The sequence below is a fragment of the Amblyomma maculatum genome, chromosome 4, assembly GCF_055883805.1.
Source record: "Amblyomma maculatum isolate TAMU_Amacu chromosome 4, ASM5588380v1, whole genome shotgun sequence".
Classification (NCBI taxonomy): Eukaryota; Metazoa; Arthropoda; class Arachnida; order Ixodida; family Ixodidae; genus Amblyomma; species Amblyomma maculatum.
Genome location: NC_139347.1, coordinates 96,572,650 through 96,594,536, shown reverse-complemented (window position 1 = coordinate 96,594,536; position 21,887 = coordinate 96,572,650). Strand labels below are relative to the sequence as shown.

The window sequence follows — 21,887 nt, the reverse complement described above, 5'->3', positions numbered from 1 at the left end:
GGGACTGACGGACAGCGTGTCAGGCCCTTATCATTTGCCAAAAAAAAAAAAAGCGAAGCTAGTAAATCAACATTACACACTATTAAGAAGCGGTCAACACACTTGAAACACAGCTAGTCTGCAAACTATTACCACAGTCATCATACATAAAAGCAACAGGCGCATACATGCAGCATGTGCTGAAAAGGCGCGTCCGATGCAAGTGCAAAACTGACGTTGGCCTCGGTGATCTTACGACTGCTAGGGGAAAGCTACATGCCTCACATTCACACTAAAAATTAATTCAAAGCACTTCTGACACAAACGTAAGCCTTCGATGTCTCTGTAGTCACAATGCCTAAACACTTTCAGCGGAGCGCTTTATTTAGTTCTGCGCAGGCAAGCTCAGAACTTCGCTCAGACAACCTCAAGTGCAGCAAGAAAGTAACCTTGCTGCAATGTTCACAGTTAAACGTCCCGAAACAAATCGTTCCCAGCTAATTTCACACAGCGATTCGCGGAAGAATCGCGGTTCTAGCGCAGGCACCATGCTTACCAACATGGCACTCGAGTACGTTAATGTTCCACAAATCAATATATTATGTAACTCATTTCGTTCCAAAGAGCAATCAGCTGGCTTTCTATTCGACTTACCAAAGTGATGCTCACCGTGTGAAGTGCGTCGCCTGTGCTGTATAAACACAGAACACAGCCATTTTATGGTTCGTTAGCATTAACAACAAATAGATAAAGCGCAACACAGGGTCCGCAAAGCACTGGAAGGAGAATAACTAGAGTCAATAACGCGTCAAACATTTTTTTAAAACGTTTCATGTAACGCGCCGCAACTCAAAATAATTTAGCGGAGGGGGCGATGATGATGATAATGGCGCACGCACCATCGTATTTAAAATTGTTGCAAATGAAACTATACAGTTTCAGTTAAACAAAGGATGTGGTGACGCATAAACTAAAAGTGCCAATTTTAATTATCTAAAGGTTTCCTTTTACTGAATTAATTTTTGTTGGCATTGGACGTTTTCGCCACCTGCAGCGCTGTCACTCAACCGTTGCAACGGCGCGCCATTTGAACCGGCTGGTTGTACGGTGCTCGCACAAGTCTCTGCTGTTCTCTCGAGTTCTCTCTTCTCAGTTCAGCTCTCTTGCAAGCCTCCCAGAGGCTGTATGACTCATTTATCTCGCCACAAGTAACTTTTAAACCACAGTTCAGCAATGCGACACTAGAGCCATTCAATGAAGGACTACACTTATTCCTAGTCTGGCATTTATTTCCTTTGCGCATTTTCACTCTGTCCATTCATAACAAAAACTTGGAAGAAAAATCAAGAGGCTAAGTGGGCTTCCCACAGTGCAGTTACATATCTATAGTTATTTCATAAATTGGCAACACAGTTTTGATTCATCATCACTGCCTGCATTAGGTATGCTGAAGGGAATTAATGGTCTGCAATCATCGCTGCTTCATGCGTTAGCTGCAGCCGCTAACCTTGGCTCATTTGCCGACATTATCTCTTCATCCCAGTGTCTGGTATCCCTTACTTGTTTCACTCCCTCGAAACCTAATCGATTAGCTGAAGAGCCCTATTTCCTGGATCACATGTCCCTCTCTAATGCTTCTTTTCAGTTTTCTGCATCTTCATACTCAAAGATGTGCACCATGTGCTGCAATCTCAACTGCAGGTACTCTACTGCAAGATGCCCAGCACTCTGTGTCATATGGTATGGTGTTGCGGCAGCATAGAAGTACCACCCACACAAACCATCAGATGAGGACCTGCTTATGCCCTCACCTTTTTGGACCAAGGACGCCACCTGCCCAGGGCAAATAGGGCCTGCTCATTTCAATAATAGCTGATTACCTTGAAACTGTACTTTAATCCACATCTGTGTTTGTGAAGGTTTTCCAAATTATTTTACTTTCTATAACCTGCTGCACTGTCCTTTGCTTAGGTATTTTAAACTAATGCGTTAATATCCACTTTTCAGCCTTTCAAATGATCACATGATAGCAAGCTGCCTTTTATTACATTATATGTACAGCACCTTCCAAATTTACATTCACCTCTTTTTGCTCTTGGGGAAATGTTTCTCATGGTTCAGATTCAAACTGGCTTAAAAACATTACTCCCTTCCTACGTCCGAAACCTTCCTACCTATGTGCAGCAGTGACTTTGTGGCTATGCATTCGACTGCTAATCCTAAGGTTTTAAGATTAAATACATGGCTACATTTTGGCAGAGGCAAGATGTAAAGACACCTGTGGGCTACACAATGTCAGTGCATATAAAAAGGACACCAAGCAGTCAAAATTAATTAGCTCTTTCCCATGCTTGCCGTCTTTCATAGACCGCATTAGGTTTTGGCATTCCCGATCCCTGTGTGCTATGTCAATACCTCTACCTGTTGTAAAGTTGCTCTCATCACAAAGGGTTGAAAAATAAACTTTCATCTTGTAGTTTCTTTAGGTCCTTGAGCATGTGCTGTTATTGAGGCAGTGGGCAATATTTGGCTGGGGCCTTAGACATGCAATAGCCCAAACCAGATTCGAAATCGAGGAAACAGTTTAGCTGAAACAAATGTCGATTTCAGTCTCATCGACATCAACTGCAATGCCCGTTCTCTTTTTCTACAGGAATATAATGTAGACATGATGCAATGCTGTTCACCCAAATGTTTTCCGATTGTCATGGCTACTACAGTTCAAAATAATGAGACCAAAGAGCACGACACACAAGGAATGCTTATTTGCAATGAAAGCATTTTATTGCAAGCTATGAAGTAAATACATTTGTCGTGAAGAACAAGCAAAAGATTGCAAGAAACCATCAAAACAAAATTTAAAACCCCATCTAGAAAAGCAAAAATCTAATGCCATGTTTTCATGGAAAGCAGCCATTTTTAAAAAAAGGCTGCTCTTTGAAGCTACTCACAAAATTATTTCAGCATAATGCTCATTTGCTACAATACTCTTTTTTTCCAACTAGACACAAAGTCTACAAGACCTTGTGTATAAAATGTCACCAACCAGCACGTAGCTGCCATGCCATCAGCAAAACCATGCGCCCAACTGCTCATTGCACACCGGCCAAAACTCTGCACTGCCTTTGGGCAAGTGGAAAACAGCTGCAAAGCATCTTAAAACCCATCCACCCTTTGTTTCTATTTTAAGGTGCTATCATTTCTCCTGCTTCAATCATTCCTTTCGTTTTCAGGTGCGATTCCATAAACTGAACTTGTTTATAAACCACCCTAGGTTCGAAAATGTGTTCAAACCTGCTGCCTATGAAGCAGCGCCTTCAGAATGCGCGGTGGCCAAAAATACTTTTGCAGCAGACTCGTTAATAACAGAGCTACAACCACCAAAACCGGTATGTTTCTCACCTTCCCTTCCATCACCAAAGAGTCTCTCCCTCCTCCCTGGTTGACTAGCCTCCACAAGAGACAATACGCGTAGGGCTGGTACATGTAGGCTCCCTAAATACGCGAAATGTGGAGCGCCATCTCTTAGTGCTTTGAGAAACTATGCCCGCCATGTTGGTTCGGTCAACAAAATGAAACGCTGCCCTGTGCTGGGTAAAAACAGCTACAAGAATGCATCAAATGCAGTCATTATGGCCCCGACTTTTACAGGCATTCTTTTTTTTCTTGCTGGTTGGTTTGTGAGGTTTAACGTCCAAAAGAGACTCAGGTATGATAGACGCCATAGTGAAGGGCCCCGATAATTCCGACCACCTGGAGTTCTTTCTTTAAGGTGCACTGACATTGCACAAACACGGGTGCCTTGCTTTCTGCCTTCTATCAAAACGCTACCGCCTCAGCTTTTTTTTTTTTCTTGCTTTCTGCTACCCAAGCACCACCAGTGACCTTTGTTTGAAGGTTGAGAAGTGAGCTTTGGCTCATCCAGCTACAATGCCAATAAGGAGGAGGAGGGGGAGAGGCTGAGCTCAATGGGTGGCCGAAGCATAGGTGCGAGGCCTCTGGCCTTTCTTAGGAAACCAAGCCCGTGCATGTATGGATGTTCTGTGTTTTCTGTATTCATGGTTATGCACGGTGTACCATGGCTGGATTCGAGTGGCGACTGTGCGCTCTTTATGACCTATGCATGGAGGGTGCTTCCTGTCTGCTACAGCTGCGAAATCGTGGCACTGTGTGGCATCGACGCGTCTACTCAGTGATGCCGTCATTTGGTGTGCAACAAGCTGGAAAAAAAAAAAAAAAGCGGAGGCTGGCCAAGCCTGCACTTTCACCCGGTTGTGATTCTTGCCAACGAGATGTCATGAACTTGAGCGTTCAGAGCGACCTGCAGTGATTTTTGCCGTTGTATTGAGAGTTATAGATGATAGGTGTGCCGGCCATGAGCCATCCTTACAGGCTCTGGCTGTGTATCAGCATCTTGCCAAAGAGCCAAAACCAGGGAAAAACTCGCATAAAATATAGCTAAATTATTGGAACAGGAAACCAAGCCCGTGCATGTATGGATGTTCTGTGTTTTCTGTATTATGGTTATGCACGGTGTACCATGGCTGGATTCGAGTGGCGACGGTGCGCTCTTTACGACCTACGCATGGAGGGTGCTTCCTGTCTGCTACAGCTGCGAAATCGTGGCACTGTGTGGCATTGACGCGTCTACTCAGTGATGCCGTCATTTGGTGTGCAACAAGCTGGAAAAAAAAAAAAAAAGAAAAGCGGAGGCTGGCCAAGCCTGCACTTTCACCCGGTTGTGATTCTTGCCAACGAGATGTCATGAACTTGAGCGTTCAGAGCGACCTGCAGTGATTTTTGCCGTTGTATTGAGAGTTATAGATGATAGGTGTGCCGGCCATGAGCCATCCTTACAGGCTCTGGCTGTGTATCAGCATCTTGCCAAAGAGCCAAAACCAGGGAAAAACTCGCATAAAATATAGCTAAATTATTGGAACAGGAAACCAAGCCCGTGCATGTATGGATGTTCTGTGTTTTCTGTATTATGGTTATGCACGGTGTACCATGGCTGGATTCGAGTGGCGACGGTGCGCTCTTTACGACCTACGCATGGAGGGTGCTTCCTGTCTGCTACAGCTGCGAAATCGTGGCACTGTGTGGCATTGACGCGTCTACTCAGTGATGCCGTCATTTGGTGTGCAACAAGCTGGAAAAAAAAAAAAAAAAGCGGAGGCTGGCCAAGCCTGCAATTTCACCCGGTTGTGATTCTTGCCAACGAGATGTCATGAACTTGAGCGTTCAGAGCGACCTGCAGTGATTTTTGCCGCTGTACTGAGAGTTATATATGATAGGGGTGCCGGCCGTGAGCCATCCTTACAGGCTCTGGCTGTGTATCAGCATCTTGCCGAAGAGCCAAAACCAGGGAAAAACTCTCATAAAATATAGCTAAATTATTGGAACAGAGTTCTCCATCACTCGGAAATTGATGAAAGGAAACACTGCAAGTTTTTCAAACTTGCAGGCGTGGGCACGTCGTTCAGAGGAAATAAAGTTCAAATGCGTGGCAGAAAACATACGTATGGGTCCGGACCGAAGGAAATACCAAAAGCACACTGCGGCCGAGAAGCTCAATTATTGTCATGAAGTTAGCTTCGTTACAAACTAGCCGCAGAGTTTAGCAACATAGGTGGCAGGCAAAGACAAGGGTCGGAAGGCTTTCCTACTATCCTATCCTTATATGAGGATGGTGATGAATGTCTCCTGTTATTTCGAGGTGATGCTGTGCACGCCTCAGAACAGGAAAAGCAGTTACAGTGAATGCGCTGTTCAAAGTGCACAAAAAGTGCAATAAGAGCAGGTTACCTTTTTTTTTAATTTGCACTAACAACTTAAAACAGGTCAACGACCAGCCTGACTTGCAGACACGTGAAGGTGCCCGAAATTTTGGTACATGTGCAGAAGCAGACAGAAATGTGCCCAAAAGCGAAAAGATGCCGTCACACTGGCATATCATTTGAAATAATGCATGTAGGCAAAACAGGTACTCCTCCTTGCTCGGCCACTAATTGTAACAGGCCTGGCAGAACAGGCCCGAGAGGCCGAAAATGTTCATGTGATAAATTCTGTGCTTCTGTAGCCATGTCAATGCATTTTTGACAGTTCCCCTCATATCATGAAGGAAACAAAGTTACAGCAGGAAGAAAAAAATCAGCTTTTGTGCAGCATAATGGGACTGACCTTACAATAGTATGCTGCTACTTGCCTTACTGCAGACTGATAACCCAAATCACTGTTGTATTCAGACGGTAATTAGCACATGTTGCGCACTGTAAGAAATAAGACAAAGTAAGTATTACTATGATCAAAATAATACTGTTGCCTGAGCCTACACTGCACCGCTTTTGCGCACACAAAATTGAGACTACATAATTTCTCTAAGTATTTCGCTCACTCCGTAAACTGAACACTTGAACACTTGAAGGCGCGAACGCAGGTGCGCACCGGGCGCCGCCACAGAAGCGAGTGGCCAGGGTTGGGTAAATCCTGCACTAACTTCACGGGGAAGAGAGCACTGCTTGCTTAGAAGAGCTGCCATTATATCTGCGGCGAATGCGCAGGCTGTATGAAAGTGCGCGCCGCTGCCACTTGAGTCCAGCCGTTGGTGTATGAATAGCACAGTGCACAGAACACGCTGAAGCATGCATAGACAAGGGCAAGAAACTAAAAGCCTTCTTTCTTGTGTGAGTGTATGCATGAGTGAAAACGAAATGCAAGACAAAAAAGTGCGTGACATCAGCAGACCAAGTGACACCCCTCGCCCATCAGTCAGAGAGAAACCAATGGATGCAGTATCTGTGGGTACCTCATCGACAAAGTTCGATGGCCAGCGCAAAGGATGAAAAGGTTTGGCTGTTTTAAAAGGACCATGAGAGCTTTGGTTTGCATTTTGTTGCTTTCCAGTGTGTGCATCGCTGAGTATTTCGCAGAGACCATGTCCAACGCCTTATCGGGCTTGGTTAAAATGTCAGCCTGGTCAGTAGCCCTTGAATATGTTAGCTCTCTTAAATGAACAATCTGAAATAAGCAAGGACATAAGTTGTGCTGGCCATATTGTGGACTGCTTTCAAGACAATGTGTGTAATGCCAAATAATCTGAGAAGTTGAATAAACCGTTTGGGGTGCCCTGTTTTGTTTTCTAAATATGCATTGCAAGACCATTTAACACAGCTTGGCCACCCAACTTGTGCACACCAGCTAACACAAAGCTTTAGCAGCGCTACACTAATCCCTCTGTCACACAAACACTTCCGATCCTCATTGAACTCAATCTGCATTCAGGCTTTCAAGAAGGATTGAAGCATCCGGTGCTACACGAGCGTTTTCAGTCAGCATTGAGAAATTTCCTACGTGGTCCGTCGTCTGCTGTCAGTCGCAATGAGTCTCAAAAGGAAATTTAAGATTGGGGTAATGATTGCACGATTTCAGTGTACACAGCAGCATTCCGCTTTTGGCCCCTCAGGTCATCTAACCTATCTTCCCAGCGGTCAAGTGCTACAGTGCAGTTTCTCTTCCACTCCACAGTTTCCACACTGACGCAGTCGAAGAGAACGCCACCTTAGCTTCCACTGGCAGTAGACTACGGTGTCAATATTATAAAATTAGCTGTTCTACGAATGTTCTATCATGCCTTTTAATACATTTATGTGTTATTATGTGCAGTTCTACTGCATTTATTCGTTTTTCAAGTTTTAGAGCTCGTTGATGACGAGGGTGTCAATGACCGCTTTTGAGTGTGCTTGAAATCTCGAGAGCGATTGAGGAAGCAACCTTGAGTCAAGCAGGCTCGAGCTCAACTGCACTTGACAGTTGCCGTGTGACAACCTCGATCTACAATGAGTTGAATGTAGATCCAGTTCAATGAGGATCGAAACTGTTCGTATGAGAGCAGTTTAACTCGCATCTTGCAGGAACAAGCAATCTATATACACCTTTCCAATAAGTTACTCGGTGCCACCATATTGTTCGCTCCTCCTCTCTGGACTGCTGCAAACCGGCTCTGCTTCCACTGTGCTAGCACCAAATGCACAAAGCAGTCCAGCAGGTAATATGGTGACACCCCGTGACCACTTATTGGAAAGGTGCACACTACTATGGCTATGCTACAGTATGCTAAGGAAGTGAACACACAAAAAAGCCAGGCAATCATGTTACTCTGGTAACGAATGTTTAATTGTGGCTGGCCTTGCATATGGCGGGCAGTAATGCATGTACCCCTGTCTTCGGACAGGACAGCAGGGTTGTAAGCATCTCCAGCAAACACTGTGCGGATGTTCGTTTTGTTATAAAAATTTAGGAGACACTTGAGATCTGTCTTTAAGAGTATAGCATGGTAGCGTCAACAGCTCCCATCTGCAGCTTCCCTCAAAGATCCTTGATCGCATACATGCACCTTGCTATTTTATAAATGAAGTCTTTAAAGAACTTTGCTGCAACCTACAAAAAAAAAAAAAAAAAAAAAAAAAAAGAAAAGTAGGAAGTGCTTAAGAGCTCTAAGATCGCTAAGGTGAACACAACCCGGCACCAGAATTAGAATATGTGACTAATAAGTACGGTGCAGGGAATGCAGCCTTATAGTTACGCACGTCAAATGACAGATCGAATACCACACGCCCATCCTCCGAGGTCCTGTGAATAAGCGCATAAGTGGCCCGCGTATGCATGGGGTTGCAATTACCCTCTTTGTCACCTCTCTGCAGCGGTTTGCACAGCCAGGATGCCTCCTTTCCTCCTCTCTGCAACGCGGCAACAGAGCACGCACCTGCCAGAGCTCTTCACACGCAAGTTCCAGTATGAAGGACGTTTCTTGATGACAATTTCTGATCACACTTTCTGTACATGACGCACATGAGCCAATTAAAATACAGCTATTTAAATGCCCTCTAGACACGTGAATATTATGAATATAAGCATAATACATAAGATAAATTCTCAGCACTGGGTAAAATATTCACAAAGTATTGTCAAACATGAATATAAAATCAAGAAATTGTAATAAAATCTTGAGGATATACAAAAGGCAGAAAAATGGTCATTTCTTGAACTACAGCTTGCAAATGAAGCTTTTTTTTTTGCCTCAACTCCTTCAGCACCATGTAATTTGTTTATTAAATGAAATATTTAAACAATCTTGCTATTAGATAATACTAAAATGCAGGTATTTAGATGCTCAATTAAATAAATGCCCATGTTTTTGTTTTGGCTTTATACATAGCATAAAAACTTTTTCTCCGAAATTTGCAGAAAAAATCCAAAAAGTGAAAGAAAAGGGGGCATGAATATCAAAATAAGACAGCAAGAAAAATAATTCAGAATACTAAAAATATGCCACACTGCCTCTTTTATTACTAGTTTAGGTTCTGAAGTTCATTTTGAAGGTGTGCTGTTCTCTCAGAAATATAGCTAAGTTGCTGAGAACACCCATTTTTATGCTCGGCCTTGTTCTACTCATTTTACAGTTTATAGTATTGGCATTTCCAAACCTTTCAGGATTTATGACTGAATTATTTGGTGACATGTTTTCCAGAAGGTGGGAGAGTTTGCCATTAAATTTCAAAATCTGCAATAGAAGCTTGGTGTTCAAACTCCACTGAATTTGCTTGAAGAAGTTCCACACTTGAAGTTCTGGAGAAGCCATATCAAGTAGTACCAAGCTTTCATTACTGCTGAAACCCAGCGAATGGAAACAGAACAGTGGGAACACAAAATGAGCATGTGTAACTGACCAAGTGTGATCAGAGATTGAAACTAGGCTTTTCTTGGCCACTAGCTGAAGTCCGAGGCTGACATTTGACTGATTCATCATCTGAGCTGAACTGAGAGCTAGTAAAATTGTCTTCAAGAGACTTCGCTACTACTCTCATAAACAGAAAACTATAGTAGAAGCAGCAGAATCGTGTGAATGGCGCCAAAGACCTCTTTATTTCAAATAATTTTTTAAATGTCACACTGTGCCAGAAAGAACAAAAAAAAAAAATAAATAAAAAATAAACAAGCTGCACACAAACAGAAACTATGGTTGTCACAATAGCCCCACTGCGGTAGTGCAGTGGTTAAGATGCTAGATTACTGTGCCGGAGTACCCATGTCCAAACCCGATCGCTGGCGGCTGCTTTCGATGCAAACGAAGTGGCACCCGTGTGCTTTGTGATGTCATCGCGCGTTAAAGATCCCTAGGTGGTCAAAATTACTCCATAGACCTCCACTACGACACCCATTTCTGTCTTTCCACTTTGACTCCCTCCTCCCTTCCCTTACGGCACAGTTCAGGTGCCCACAGAAACAAGTGACAGATTCTGTGCCTTTTCCATTCCTGTGAACTAATTACTATAATTACTTTTGTCATACTATCTGCCTAAATGGGGCTACATGTTCCAAATACATAAATTTACGTCTGCCAGTGTGTGAGAACGATCATTCATATATGAACGATTGGCTTAAAGCAGTCCTGAAAGGTTATAAGCCCTAATCCCTTAATTTGTGCCGGTATTATCTCACACACAATCATCAGCATACAACCATAATCTACCACATTGTGCCTAAGACCACCCAACATGGGTATAAAGCTCTGTTTTAACAAAGCTGTATGAACATGGAGTAGGATGTCTGATACTAGATCCAAGGGTCTCGGATGGTTCTATTCCACCTCAACCTCTCACCTCAAAGGAGCTGCTTGAGTTAGCAGCTCCAGATAGCGTCGTCCTCTCTTTTCTCGATCCTTTGTCTCTTTTTCGCTTTTCCACAATATGAGCTCCAGCCAGTTCGGCCATATCATGTGGCCTCATGACATCGCAGAACCAGACAACCAATCAGTGCATGGCCAGGTCACCTGCCAAAGGCATGGTTGTGATTTTTCTCAAGGGTGACGCCTTTTACGCTACCGCAATAAAGCAACTATTCTAAAATAAGTCACTTCTTGTGGAGCACTTTTCACTACTGCTGCTGCATTGTATGATATGGGCAGTTCAAATTATGTCCCTTCTGTAAAGAGCAGTTTGTTTGCACAGCCTCCTATCCGATGTGGATGTAGGCTACAATCCAGCACACAACAGCGGCAGGGCAGACACATTAAAAAACATGGCAGCCCTTATGAAAGCCAGCTGCTCCTTCAGCTGATAGAAAGTCCAAGATTGTCCCAATTCTATTATCTTGTAGGCAATGGACAGTAACCCGATCAGTTTAAGTTTGCAAGTGCTTGACAGCCCCTTTCTTATAGATTATGGTACTGTTAGGATCCTTCCAAGATTTCAATACACTTGAGGTCGTGAGGCGCTACACACACAAAGCAAGCAGTTTTTCTAGCACAATCTCCCTACCACTCTTCAAAGATCTGTAGTTGCCTATCCATACCAGCCGATTTCCGGAACCCTTTACATTGCTTCTAAGGCTTTTTTACTTCCTCCATGACCAGCATGACGTACAACCTGCTCACATTACTGCCCGTCATCCTGACTGCTTCAGGGCAATGTCATCAGCAAATTGCAGATTACTGAGGTATTCTCCATCTACCCTTATCCCTGAAGGCATATCACCTAGCACATAGTACAATAGATGCTGTCAAGAGAGTACAAGAAGTGGCCGATTCCATGCCAAGTTACCTAAGACAATGCCATGTTTTAGACACCATCACACACGGATAGCTTTTTCTCGGAGAACCACAGCTGTGTTACCTCCACAAGGGATCAAGTTTTCTTCTATATGACAAACTCTCCAATAAATGTCAGGCCTGTTCAGGTAGTAATCTGTTACTTTAATTCGCAAGGCTAGAAGCTAGACTGGCAAAAAATTGCAGTCACACATTTGTGCTTCCCACCTCCCCCCATTGCAAAATATGTGTTCCAAACCACCCAGAATGATTTTCAAATAATAGCATATCAGCAAGGGTGACAATATTACACAACAAAATTAAATACATGGCAAGCAAGGTGTTTTAAACTTAACTGGGAGCACGCTCTAAACCTGTGGAAGCAGTGAGAGTATCCATTTGGTCACGCGAGTCGCAGCTCACTGCACTACTGAGGTGGCGGTGTAACCGAACTGGCGGAGGGAACTCGTTCGTCGGCACCAAGAATTCGTTGCCTCTGCAAATGTAAATAAATGAGAGTAATACAGCAATTACATTTAGTTTGCATAAATTCAGCAAACTCACTCACAATAGAATTTGGTTCGAGTAAAGCAAGTGAGAGTGCCTGCTGCAGAAGGAAAAAGGTAGTAATGAGACTGGCTGTCAATGCTAGTACAAATACAAATATTTAGAACACTTACAAAACACTGAAATAGCAACAAAGAGAATCTAAGTTAAATCACTTGTGCAGTAAGTGCCCAATATGCTGCGGCTTGCATGGAACTGCAATGGAGAGTGCTTATAGCAGCAACTGCCAAGCTCTTTGACAGGATTACGAGGTACTCGCAATGGTGCCTCACTCTCCCACAAAACATGCTAGCTCAGATTAATTATTGCTCTGTTTTCAAATAAGCTGTCAATGGCCTTGGCAGCAGCTTGAAGCCAAGCACTGCCAACTATTTATGTTGGAGCAGGCAAAAGATACTTGGCAGCAGCTTGAAGCCAAGCACTGCCAACTATTTATGTTGGAGCAGGCAAAAGATATATATATTAGGGAACTCTGCGGTAGCAACATGCATCCAGTGTTAAATGTATATAAACAAGCTCAGTGAGTTCCACCAATGCAGTTATTTCGGCAGTAAAAAGAGAGATATTGTCACAGGCATGAACCTATGCTAGCTGAGGAGTATTGAGGTCACCCTCATTGCTGCATACACCGAAATAAGTGAGTACTTGACAGTGGAAGGTCTGAGCAAATAAGCACAGGAATTCGGTCATGTATATAACCATACTTTTGTAGCCATTTCATGCTGTGCAGTAGGCTTGTTGCACTTCGAGGCTCATTCCGCACAGGGCCAACTCACGTTTAAACCATCTCTCAGCTGGCCAGCAACCCCCCTTTATCAGTCCGCAGATATACTCATGTATTGCAGCACTACCACGTATGGTCTGTACAGATGAGTGCCACTTACCTTCCAACAGTTTTCCGAAAGAAGCCCGACATTTTCTATGGGCTGAGCCGCTCCATCGGTTGAAGCTGCGAGGAAGGCAATAAAACCTCCTGATTATAAACCAGCGCGTTCACGCTGGCGCACGCAAAAATGCCTTATACTGCCCAAACAAATATAAGCGAACTCAGAAACAGTTTTACGTTATCTTTTAGTCGCCTCATATGTCCCAATACTCCAGTGCATCCGGAAGACAACAGCAACCGGCGACTGATCGGTGCACGGCAGCAGGTATGGAAGCTGTTCCAAGCGCAATGAAACGAGATCGTGGACGCCATTACGCAGTCTCCTTACGCCTTCGCCCGGCGCGTCAATAATTGAGGCTAACGCATGCTTGCGCTGCCGTGCAAAAACTCGTTACAAGAAGCTGCAAGGAAGGCGATGGCAGAAAGACTACAAATGCTTTACTTAGAGTTCGCGGGCATGTATGTACGACTCACCGCAGTCAGAAGGCTGCAAATAGGACTGCACCGAAGGCTGCGCCCTTGAATTTAAGGCTATAATTCACGAACTGAATTCGCATATCACCGAGTTTGCATTTACCGGGATGATGGCCCGCCAACTGCAGCAGACCGACGCATGAAAGACAACCTAGGGTGCCTAGGGCTCGCAAAGCGCAAATGCTCGTTGTCTGAAAAGCGCGCCAGTCTTCCTTCTTTGGGCCATACCATGTGAGCATCTGGGTTTGAGGCCTACTTCTAGAAAAAAACAAGCACTAAAAGCTATTTGACGTCACATCCGTCCAGAAGAGCAACATATCCTCCTTTCCACTTTGGTCCTGGGCGCGCATGCGCAGTTCACGGAGCCGGCTCTCTGCAAGTTCAGGGGCCCGATCCTCGATATTCGCCTTTTCGGCCATGTTGTGACGTACCCGTGACGTAAATATTGGGGCGGCGCTAAAACGCGTATAAACAGAAATTGATGACGAAATTTAAAAAACAAGAAAAAAAGTTACAAAAAATAACGCCGTCGTCTGCTACTTGGCGCCGATTACAAAAATGCCAACGCTGCGATGCCAAGAAGCTGAAGGGTCGGTGCGAACAGTGTTTACGCTGCATACACGCGTCGCGCGGCAGGGCAAGGCTGAGGAGATAGTGAGATACTTACGTATACATTGCGGCTGTACTGTACTATTATAGTAACGGTAGTTGCGACCACAGTGCATCATAGTACACACGCTGTCGGACGTCCACCAGCAGCTAGGCTGAGCGAACGGCGGTACTCGACGCAAACCCCACAAACAGCCGGTCGTCAAGTGTGAGCGATGCCTCACTTGAGATGCCTGCATGTTGCTAGCTGTCCGTGTTTCATTTATGGACTTAGTCGCGCAGAGAAATCGGCGAGTATCAGGATTAAAGAATTTGTTTACGACTGAGAATTGGAAGCGCCCAACAGATTTTCGGGCTGCAGTTGCCTCTAGAGAAGAGACGCACCTATCCGACGACAACGCTGGCCTTCTCAGGGTATCACTGTCGTTGGAAACTGCCTGCGGCAGCCCACCGTTTCCATCATGTTAGCAAGTCTGCTACGGCCGGGTATACGTGTCGGCTTCTGTGGCGTAGCGTGCGGATATCGGCCCGACTGGAGCGGCGTAGTGAAAACACGCATAGTGGAGAGCTCGATTAGGCCATATATCTGGCGATCTTAGCATGCGCTGACATCGGACCACCTTTAGCGTGTTAATTCCATCGAAATGCGATCGTCGTAGCTGGGCTACGCACATATTGCGGGTCAGAGAGCCGAGCGTCTATAATCATTACTGAGCCATCGAGGCGGGGACGTTTTCACGCAGCCGCAAAAATAAGCAGATAAGATTTTCTGGCAGCAATGAAAATGCAATGAAAAGTGTATCCAGATGCCCACTGGCAGCAACAGGTTAGCTTTCACGCTGATGGCATTTAATGTGCCCTGAATTAGACATAGCACGCTGTATGCACATTTCACCGCATGCAGAGTGTGTCACTCTGTTGTGGCAGATGCCTCGTTAAAATAATAATAATAAAAAAAAAAGCTGTCGGTATTATTCTGCTTGGTTTCTGAGCATGTTGCATAAAAACATTTTATAAAAGTAGCAACACTGCTCGTGTGATGCAGGTGCACATCACACCACAATGTCACAAGAGAAACAAAATTTGTCAGGTACAGCCTAGTTCCTTTGCTACTGTTTACCAGTTTTGCACTTGCAATAGCATCCGGCACTTTCTTTCAGTGCAGCATGATTCCTCAGAGGAGAGAAGGGTGATGAGGTCGGCTAGAGATATGCCTTCACATATACTATTTGACGATCAGGAAGTGAAGGAACAGACATGAAGAGTGAATATGATATATGATGCCTAATTACAATGAGCTAGATGCAGTACGGAAACCATTTTCTTGAAGCAATTGTCAATTGAATGTAGCATTCATGCACACATTAACCAGTGCACATGCTATATACACAAAGCCCGAACCTGTTTCTGAGTGAAGCAAGGGAGCCAAAGGGGAAAGCAAGCGTGACTTTAAAGACACCGTAAGTAAAAAAGTAACAGCAACAAAAAAGAAAAACAGAAGCATGCACAGGAACAATATTCGACAAAAAGAGGCATGAATTGCAAGGCCTGCAGCAATGTGGCCTGCAGCACATCAGGGTGGTGTTCTGGATTTTTTGGCAAAGGTTCATTAATGCCAGGTGATAATACTGTATGATTTGTATTGGCTGTGCCATCCCCTGTGTGCTCTTCCAGCAATGCATAATGTCCAACGTGCAACTGTCTAACATCCACTCTCTACACTCTGACTCAAAAACATGCTCAAATGAACCTCACCTGAATACGGGCATAAATATGGGAATAAAGCATGAAATTTACTTTTTCGACATTCTGATTGCATATCATTGGAAAACTAAACGTGATTTAAATGAGCGTATGATTTGCAGCTAGTGCGTCTTGTATGCATGGTTCTTCCAACAGGTTGCAGTATAGCTTCTGTCCTTTATTTTGGTAAAACATGCACACTTTAAGAGACCTGCTACTCACGTAACACATTCCCTGTAGCTTTAAACAGCTCGTCGTTGACTAACAATTGGTGTATCATTTGCTTTCGGTACTTTTTGGCATTTTTTTTTACATGCACCTGACATGAAGCCTTGCTTATAAGAAAACTGAAAATTACAATATACAAAACAATACAAAATTTATTTACAGCACTGCACACTCTACAATACACAGCCTAAAATGAAAGGCTGTCACACATTCAAGTAATTACAGTATTGTTGTACTTGTACAGCTCATCGCCATATCTGAAAGGTGGCACGGCCTTGGAGACCAAAGAAGAGAAATTAGTTATACAAAGCAAGGGAACACAAGATAGGGTCAAAAACCCATTCTCCAAGTGTTTGGCCCAAGATAACCCCAGCACCAGCAAAGCAAGCACCCACTGTTTTACCAATGAGTACCCAACACCACTGAGGATTGGTCCCCAAATGCTCAAACCACTAGGCTGCAACTGCAGTCAAGGGATGCTATGCGTTCCGCAGTATTACCAGTATCAAAGATTATGGAACTCAACGTCATTTAAATGGTAGTCGGCACCTGGGACAGAGCAAGTATTCCTTGATTCTGTTATGGACAGGGCAAAGGTAGTTATAGTGTGTGTAAGAATGATTTTATCTGTGCATAAATGCCTGCCACACCTAGAATGTTCCCTTTATGCAGTCTACCAAAAAGGAGAAATGTTTGGCTCAGGAAGACAAGCCTTAAGCATTATTTCAGCAAGTCACTCAGTGTGACGGCTATCAGGCAAACCAGCACAGCACTTGAAAACTTCATGCTCTAAAAACAATTGTGGGGACACGCAAGCTCAGCATTTACCCCTATGACACAACAGCTTTTATGGCTCCTGTCTGCAGACTCTCATTCGTGTGAATCGACTTTGCTACTGCTAACATCTAGTATTTATTCTATGATACATATCAGTAGCATATACCTGTAAGTTATCCAATTATGTGGAAGACCACTTGTCTAGATACCTATAAAGCCCACTCTAACCAAGCTGTACGGATGCGTTTCCATGGCCTAAGGGTTGCCTGTCTTATTACCCAAAGATCCTGCAAGGTTTATAACCTCACACATTCATCTCAAAGGTGAAGCCAGAGACATCACACTGAGTACTCGGCCATGTCACCTGTCTGAAATGTGCCCAAGATTTTCCACTCACAACGTCGCGTTTTGTGCAGAAAAGAGGCTTTAACGTTGCTGCATCAAAAAAAAAAAAAAGCAAGAAGCCAATAGCTGAACATCAACGCTACATTAGGCTCTGCTGGCTCGCAAGACATTTGACCACAGTGTCAACAGCCGAGTTATAGATGCAGCTGTGGCAGAGGCTGTACCACAGAAACAACAGATGAATGTGGTCAAGATAAAATGAAATCGCTTTGTTCACAAATTCTTCAATACATCACGAAAAAGAATGGCTCACTTATGGATAGTATGACGTCTACTGTGTTCAATAGGATTGTACCTTCAGGAAGTTATCTTTTGAATGCAATCTTAAGAATATATTGTGGTGTTCAATTTAGGCTGTACACATAGCAGACGTGCAAAATATGCAGCACATTCTGAGGGTTAAATGCAGAGAGGATTGCTGAAGCTGATATAATAGGAAAGCATAGGGATACTAGATAACATAGAAAACACATGCGACAATAGGATAGGTGTAAGTGAAACTAGCGCAGCTGTCACTTATGAGAGCAAAAAGTTATACAACTCAGTACTAGCACAATGGTACAAAATGTTGAAAAGTGATGATGAAACACAACTTTCCTTGAAAGTGCTTCTACATAAATGAAATGAAAGTGATTGGCATAAAATTTGTGCCCCTTCCTTAAAATTCTCAATTTAAAGCTCACAAAGAACAATGAAGGCTACAAAAGCAACTAACAGAAAAAAAGTAATGAAGCAGTTATACACAGCTGCAATCATTCGATAAACATCTCGAGTGATGAAGCCAGTCTCCAGTGGCTTAGAGCATGAATATGTGAGCTTTACCAACCCTCTTTTAACATATGTGAGTGCCGGAGGGCATGTGGCAGCAGCAAGAATGTGTCAAGAAGCAAATGGCCCAGATAGCAGCCTCATAATAGAGGTATGGAAGGACTACACACAGCGCTATCATGGAGGGAGGTATTTTATGGAACAAGATATGTAGCAATGCACAAAAGGAGCAAAGCATTTTGTAGAGCTGCAGTCAAAAATTTATGAAGGACAATCTTATCAAAAAGTTTTTATTTCACTCCTGCGCTTGTGCATCATTATTGTGACTATGAGTTATATAGTGAAACATGAAATGTCAAGCAATTTATCCCGTACACAAATGAATGCATTCTTTCCCCTGCGAAGCCACCTTCAAGAACTTTTGCCAGTGGGTGCACATGCACATCAATATCACCTAGTTACAAAACAGAGAAGTCAATAGTTGCCTTTGTGAAAAAACTGAAGAATACAAAAATGTTCATTGATCGCCGAGCCACACAAATGATGCAGAGGTTAAACAGGTTATCTGGGATCTTGATTAACATCACTACAAAGCATCAGTAATTGCAGTGCAAAATGAAACTGGCAAATTTTGCAAAAGTGGAATCTAAAATTGCCAAAATGGGTTGACAAGTTGGCGGGGGCCTCATTTTCCGTGCATACAACAATGAAAGACAATGACCACCAAATAGATGCACAAATTATCCTTGGGAAAACTAGTTGATTGCTGTTCATCTACATTCAGCATATGAAGGAAGCAATAGAAAACAAGCATAAAGGCAACCAAATACAAAGAAGCACAGCTCGCTTCACTCTGCAGTTTGTGGAAAAACACAGTGGGCACCTCACATTTCACCCTAGTAGCACACAAGATAGGTGTAACGAAATGGACTCTGCTATGGTAAACGACTGCAGACACATCCACCAGGGTGCACGTATGTCAAATATTCTCACTGAAGTAGTACATCGCAGGCTGCCTGCTTGCCACAAACACCAAAGTGAATTGTGAACTGTTGCTGCCCGCATGTCCTACTCAGAATGGCACTTCTGGAGGTAGAAGGAGAACGTTTTTGTACCTTCCTGTGTTTCATTGACATGAAGCACTTAATAAAATGCACACTGAGTTTAAGCAGAACACAAAAAAGCAAAGTATACAACAAAGAATGACAGCTCTCAGCAAGGGCCACAGCACTTGTAGAATACACTCAGTATGTCTACAGATGGTAGACAAAAAATTATAGCACCAAGGAAAGGTTTGGTTTGGTTTGTGGGGTTTAACGTCCCAAAGCGACTCAGACTATGAGAGACGTCGTAGTGGAGGGCTCCGGAAATTTCGACCACCTGGGGTTCTAACATCGCACTAATGTGCACTAACATCGCACAGCACATGGGCGCCTTGCTTTTCACCTCCATCGAAAAGCGGCCGCCGAGGCCGGGATTCGATCCCGCGTCTTTGGGAACAATAGTCGAGCGCCGTAACCACTGCGCCACCCCAAAGCTGAACTTGGTTCTTGCACATGCTATCAACAAAATGTACACCAAAGAGATGGTTATATCTCAAAACCACAGAAAAAATTAAGACTTGGACGGCTTTTCAGCAGTATGCTATCGAACATGAAGCAGTAAGAATGTGCACATTGATCACTTGTGGCATATATCAAAATCATGACAGCGAGTGAAACTCTCAAGTGCAGGTGATCAAGTTGTTCCTGTCCGAGTTAATATAAATGTTGCACGTCCTCTTCCTTGTACTTGTTGATGTTCCTGCTGCGATTACCATTTGCAGGTGGCGTCAATGTCATGTGATCTGCACACACTACAAGCTGTAACGATCTTCAAAAAGAGCTGTCCATCTGCATAGCACTTCACATCTGATGTGGCCGTCCAGGGACAAGGCGTGGCCTCCCAGATTATACAAGCCTAGCAGAGAGGTTAATGATGTTGAATATGGCCCCAGGACTTCTCGACCACATGATGACTCGGATTGGAAGTGCTGCAACGGCTGCACAAGGTCCACACGATCACCTGCAAATGTTTAGTGCCTAAATTATATGCAAATAAAATATCAAACACGCATGGCACAGGAACATTCAAAATCATCAAAGCTACAAGCTAGGCTGCGGTAAAGTGTAATCTATGAATGCAAGAAATGGTCAGTGCAAAACCTAAACCTAAGTGAACCATTTCCGTAACAGGTAAAGACGGCTTGGTGGCGGAAATTGTATTGTGGCTAACTTTTTCTTTCTTTTTTTGCAATTAAGGGAACGACTTATATCAGGCGATTTCACTTGTTTTTCCTTCCTCGGTCGTCGAAACCATTAACCAAGAAATCTTGACAACTACAAGCACACTCAGTTTTTTTTTTTTTTTTTTTTTTTTTTTTAAGTTCGTGCAGTGTAGAGAAGTTGAAGAAAATTATAATGCGTCGTAGAAATATGCAGCTAAAAGCAACGCAAAGTGCTGATTAAAAATATCGGATTCGCCGCATGCGTCCTGTGAGTATTCCTTTAATCTTCAGTCATTTCCCGCCTGCGTACAACTTGAATGCGAATGACGCTGTATGAACAGTCACCTTTACAGGTTTTCTTATTGCACTTACCTCTGTGATGCTCGACGTGCTGCACCATTTCCAGCAGATTGACTGCGTTGCCCTGCTGGTCGACACCCATCGAGAAGCCCGACACATTCCGGGAGCTTGTCGCTCGGCCGAACGAATACATTTCGTGCCATCCAACATCAGAGGCGTTCACCACTGGCGATCACACCCGAAGCACCAGTAGCTCAACAGTTCAACATTCCGAGCGCAGGACAATTCTCGCCTCGGAGCTTGCAAAGCCGCCACACTACACTCCTCGTCAGATGATTGATCTGACTGTACTGACGAGCTATCTTTCAAGACAATTTGACAGCATTGCTGTGCTGCAGCAAATCCTCGATCACTACTTGCAGACGACGAACGGCACGAAGACCACTCATAAGCGTACAAGTTCTTTCTTTCCTCCATGTAAGCTATAGTGAACTAGAATATATATTCTAGTTCACTATAATGAAAGCGTACCTCCCTTCATGCCTCCCTCCATGGCCGCCGCCATTGCTGGGTTATCATAACCGCACAGACCAATGATTTCTTACCATGGGAAGAAAGGGTTTGAAATAAGAAAGCAGTTAGCGCCGTCACGCGGCCGCAAGCTTCTGCCCCCATTACAGATTGTCTCAAGCGTCCTTTATTTCATACGCGCTCATTATTTGCCTTTCTATTGCGTTTAAAAGCCATGCAAGGTGTATATAAAGTTATCCTTTTACTTTTAATAACAAGCTAAGAAACTACGGTAGGCTAACGGCTGCATAAATCAGCTTGCCTGTCGCCATAGTCTCATTAGCATAATTCGGGCACCTCGCCACTCGGCGAAATTATGGCGGCCAAACGTCAGCATTTTCGGTAATGGCGGCACATCAGTTACGTCATGACGCGTCAATTTGACGTAATCTAAATATGCCTGCGTATCACGTGTTTCACGTGACATAGCTCCAGCCAATCAAATTTGAGCATCCGCTCCTTCCCAGTATGCCATTATTTTCATCACATTGGTTAATCGAGCGTAAGTGTTCTCCAAACCACCATCAGTAACTTTGCTTCCACTCCAAAATCATTCGTATTTGTCATCCAGGCAACAAGGATAGCTCCGGTTGAAATCAATTTTCACGGCTACGTCATTTTGACGTAACCGCTAAAAGTGCTTGCCTCAACTGATGGTTTCGCGCCACAAGTTTGAAGCACGTGACTCTTTTCAGAGCCAATCAGAAAGACAATATGGCGCCGCCAGGGGA

The 21,887-nt window shown here is 43.9% G+C and overlaps 1 protein-coding gene across 1 annotated transcript; it reads right to left on the bottom strand.

Annotated features, from left to right (window-relative positions):
- Nucleotides 1-15,999: 15,999 nt before the first annotated feature.
- Nucleotides 16,000-21,884, bottom strand: LOC146191719 (uncharacterized). The gene is made up of 2 exons (XM_084602231.1): nucleotides 20,659-21,884; nucleotides 16,000-20,084 (listed from the first exon to the last, which is right to left on the bottom strand). The coding sequence occupies exons 1-2, from the start codon at nucleotides 20,777-20,779 to the stop codon at nucleotides 19,876-19,878; spliced, it is 330 nt and encodes a 109-aa protein (XP_084458357.1). The 5' UTR covers nucleotides 20,780-21,884; the 3' UTR covers nucleotides 16,000-19,875.
- Nucleotides 21,885-21,887: the final 3 nt, after the last annotated feature.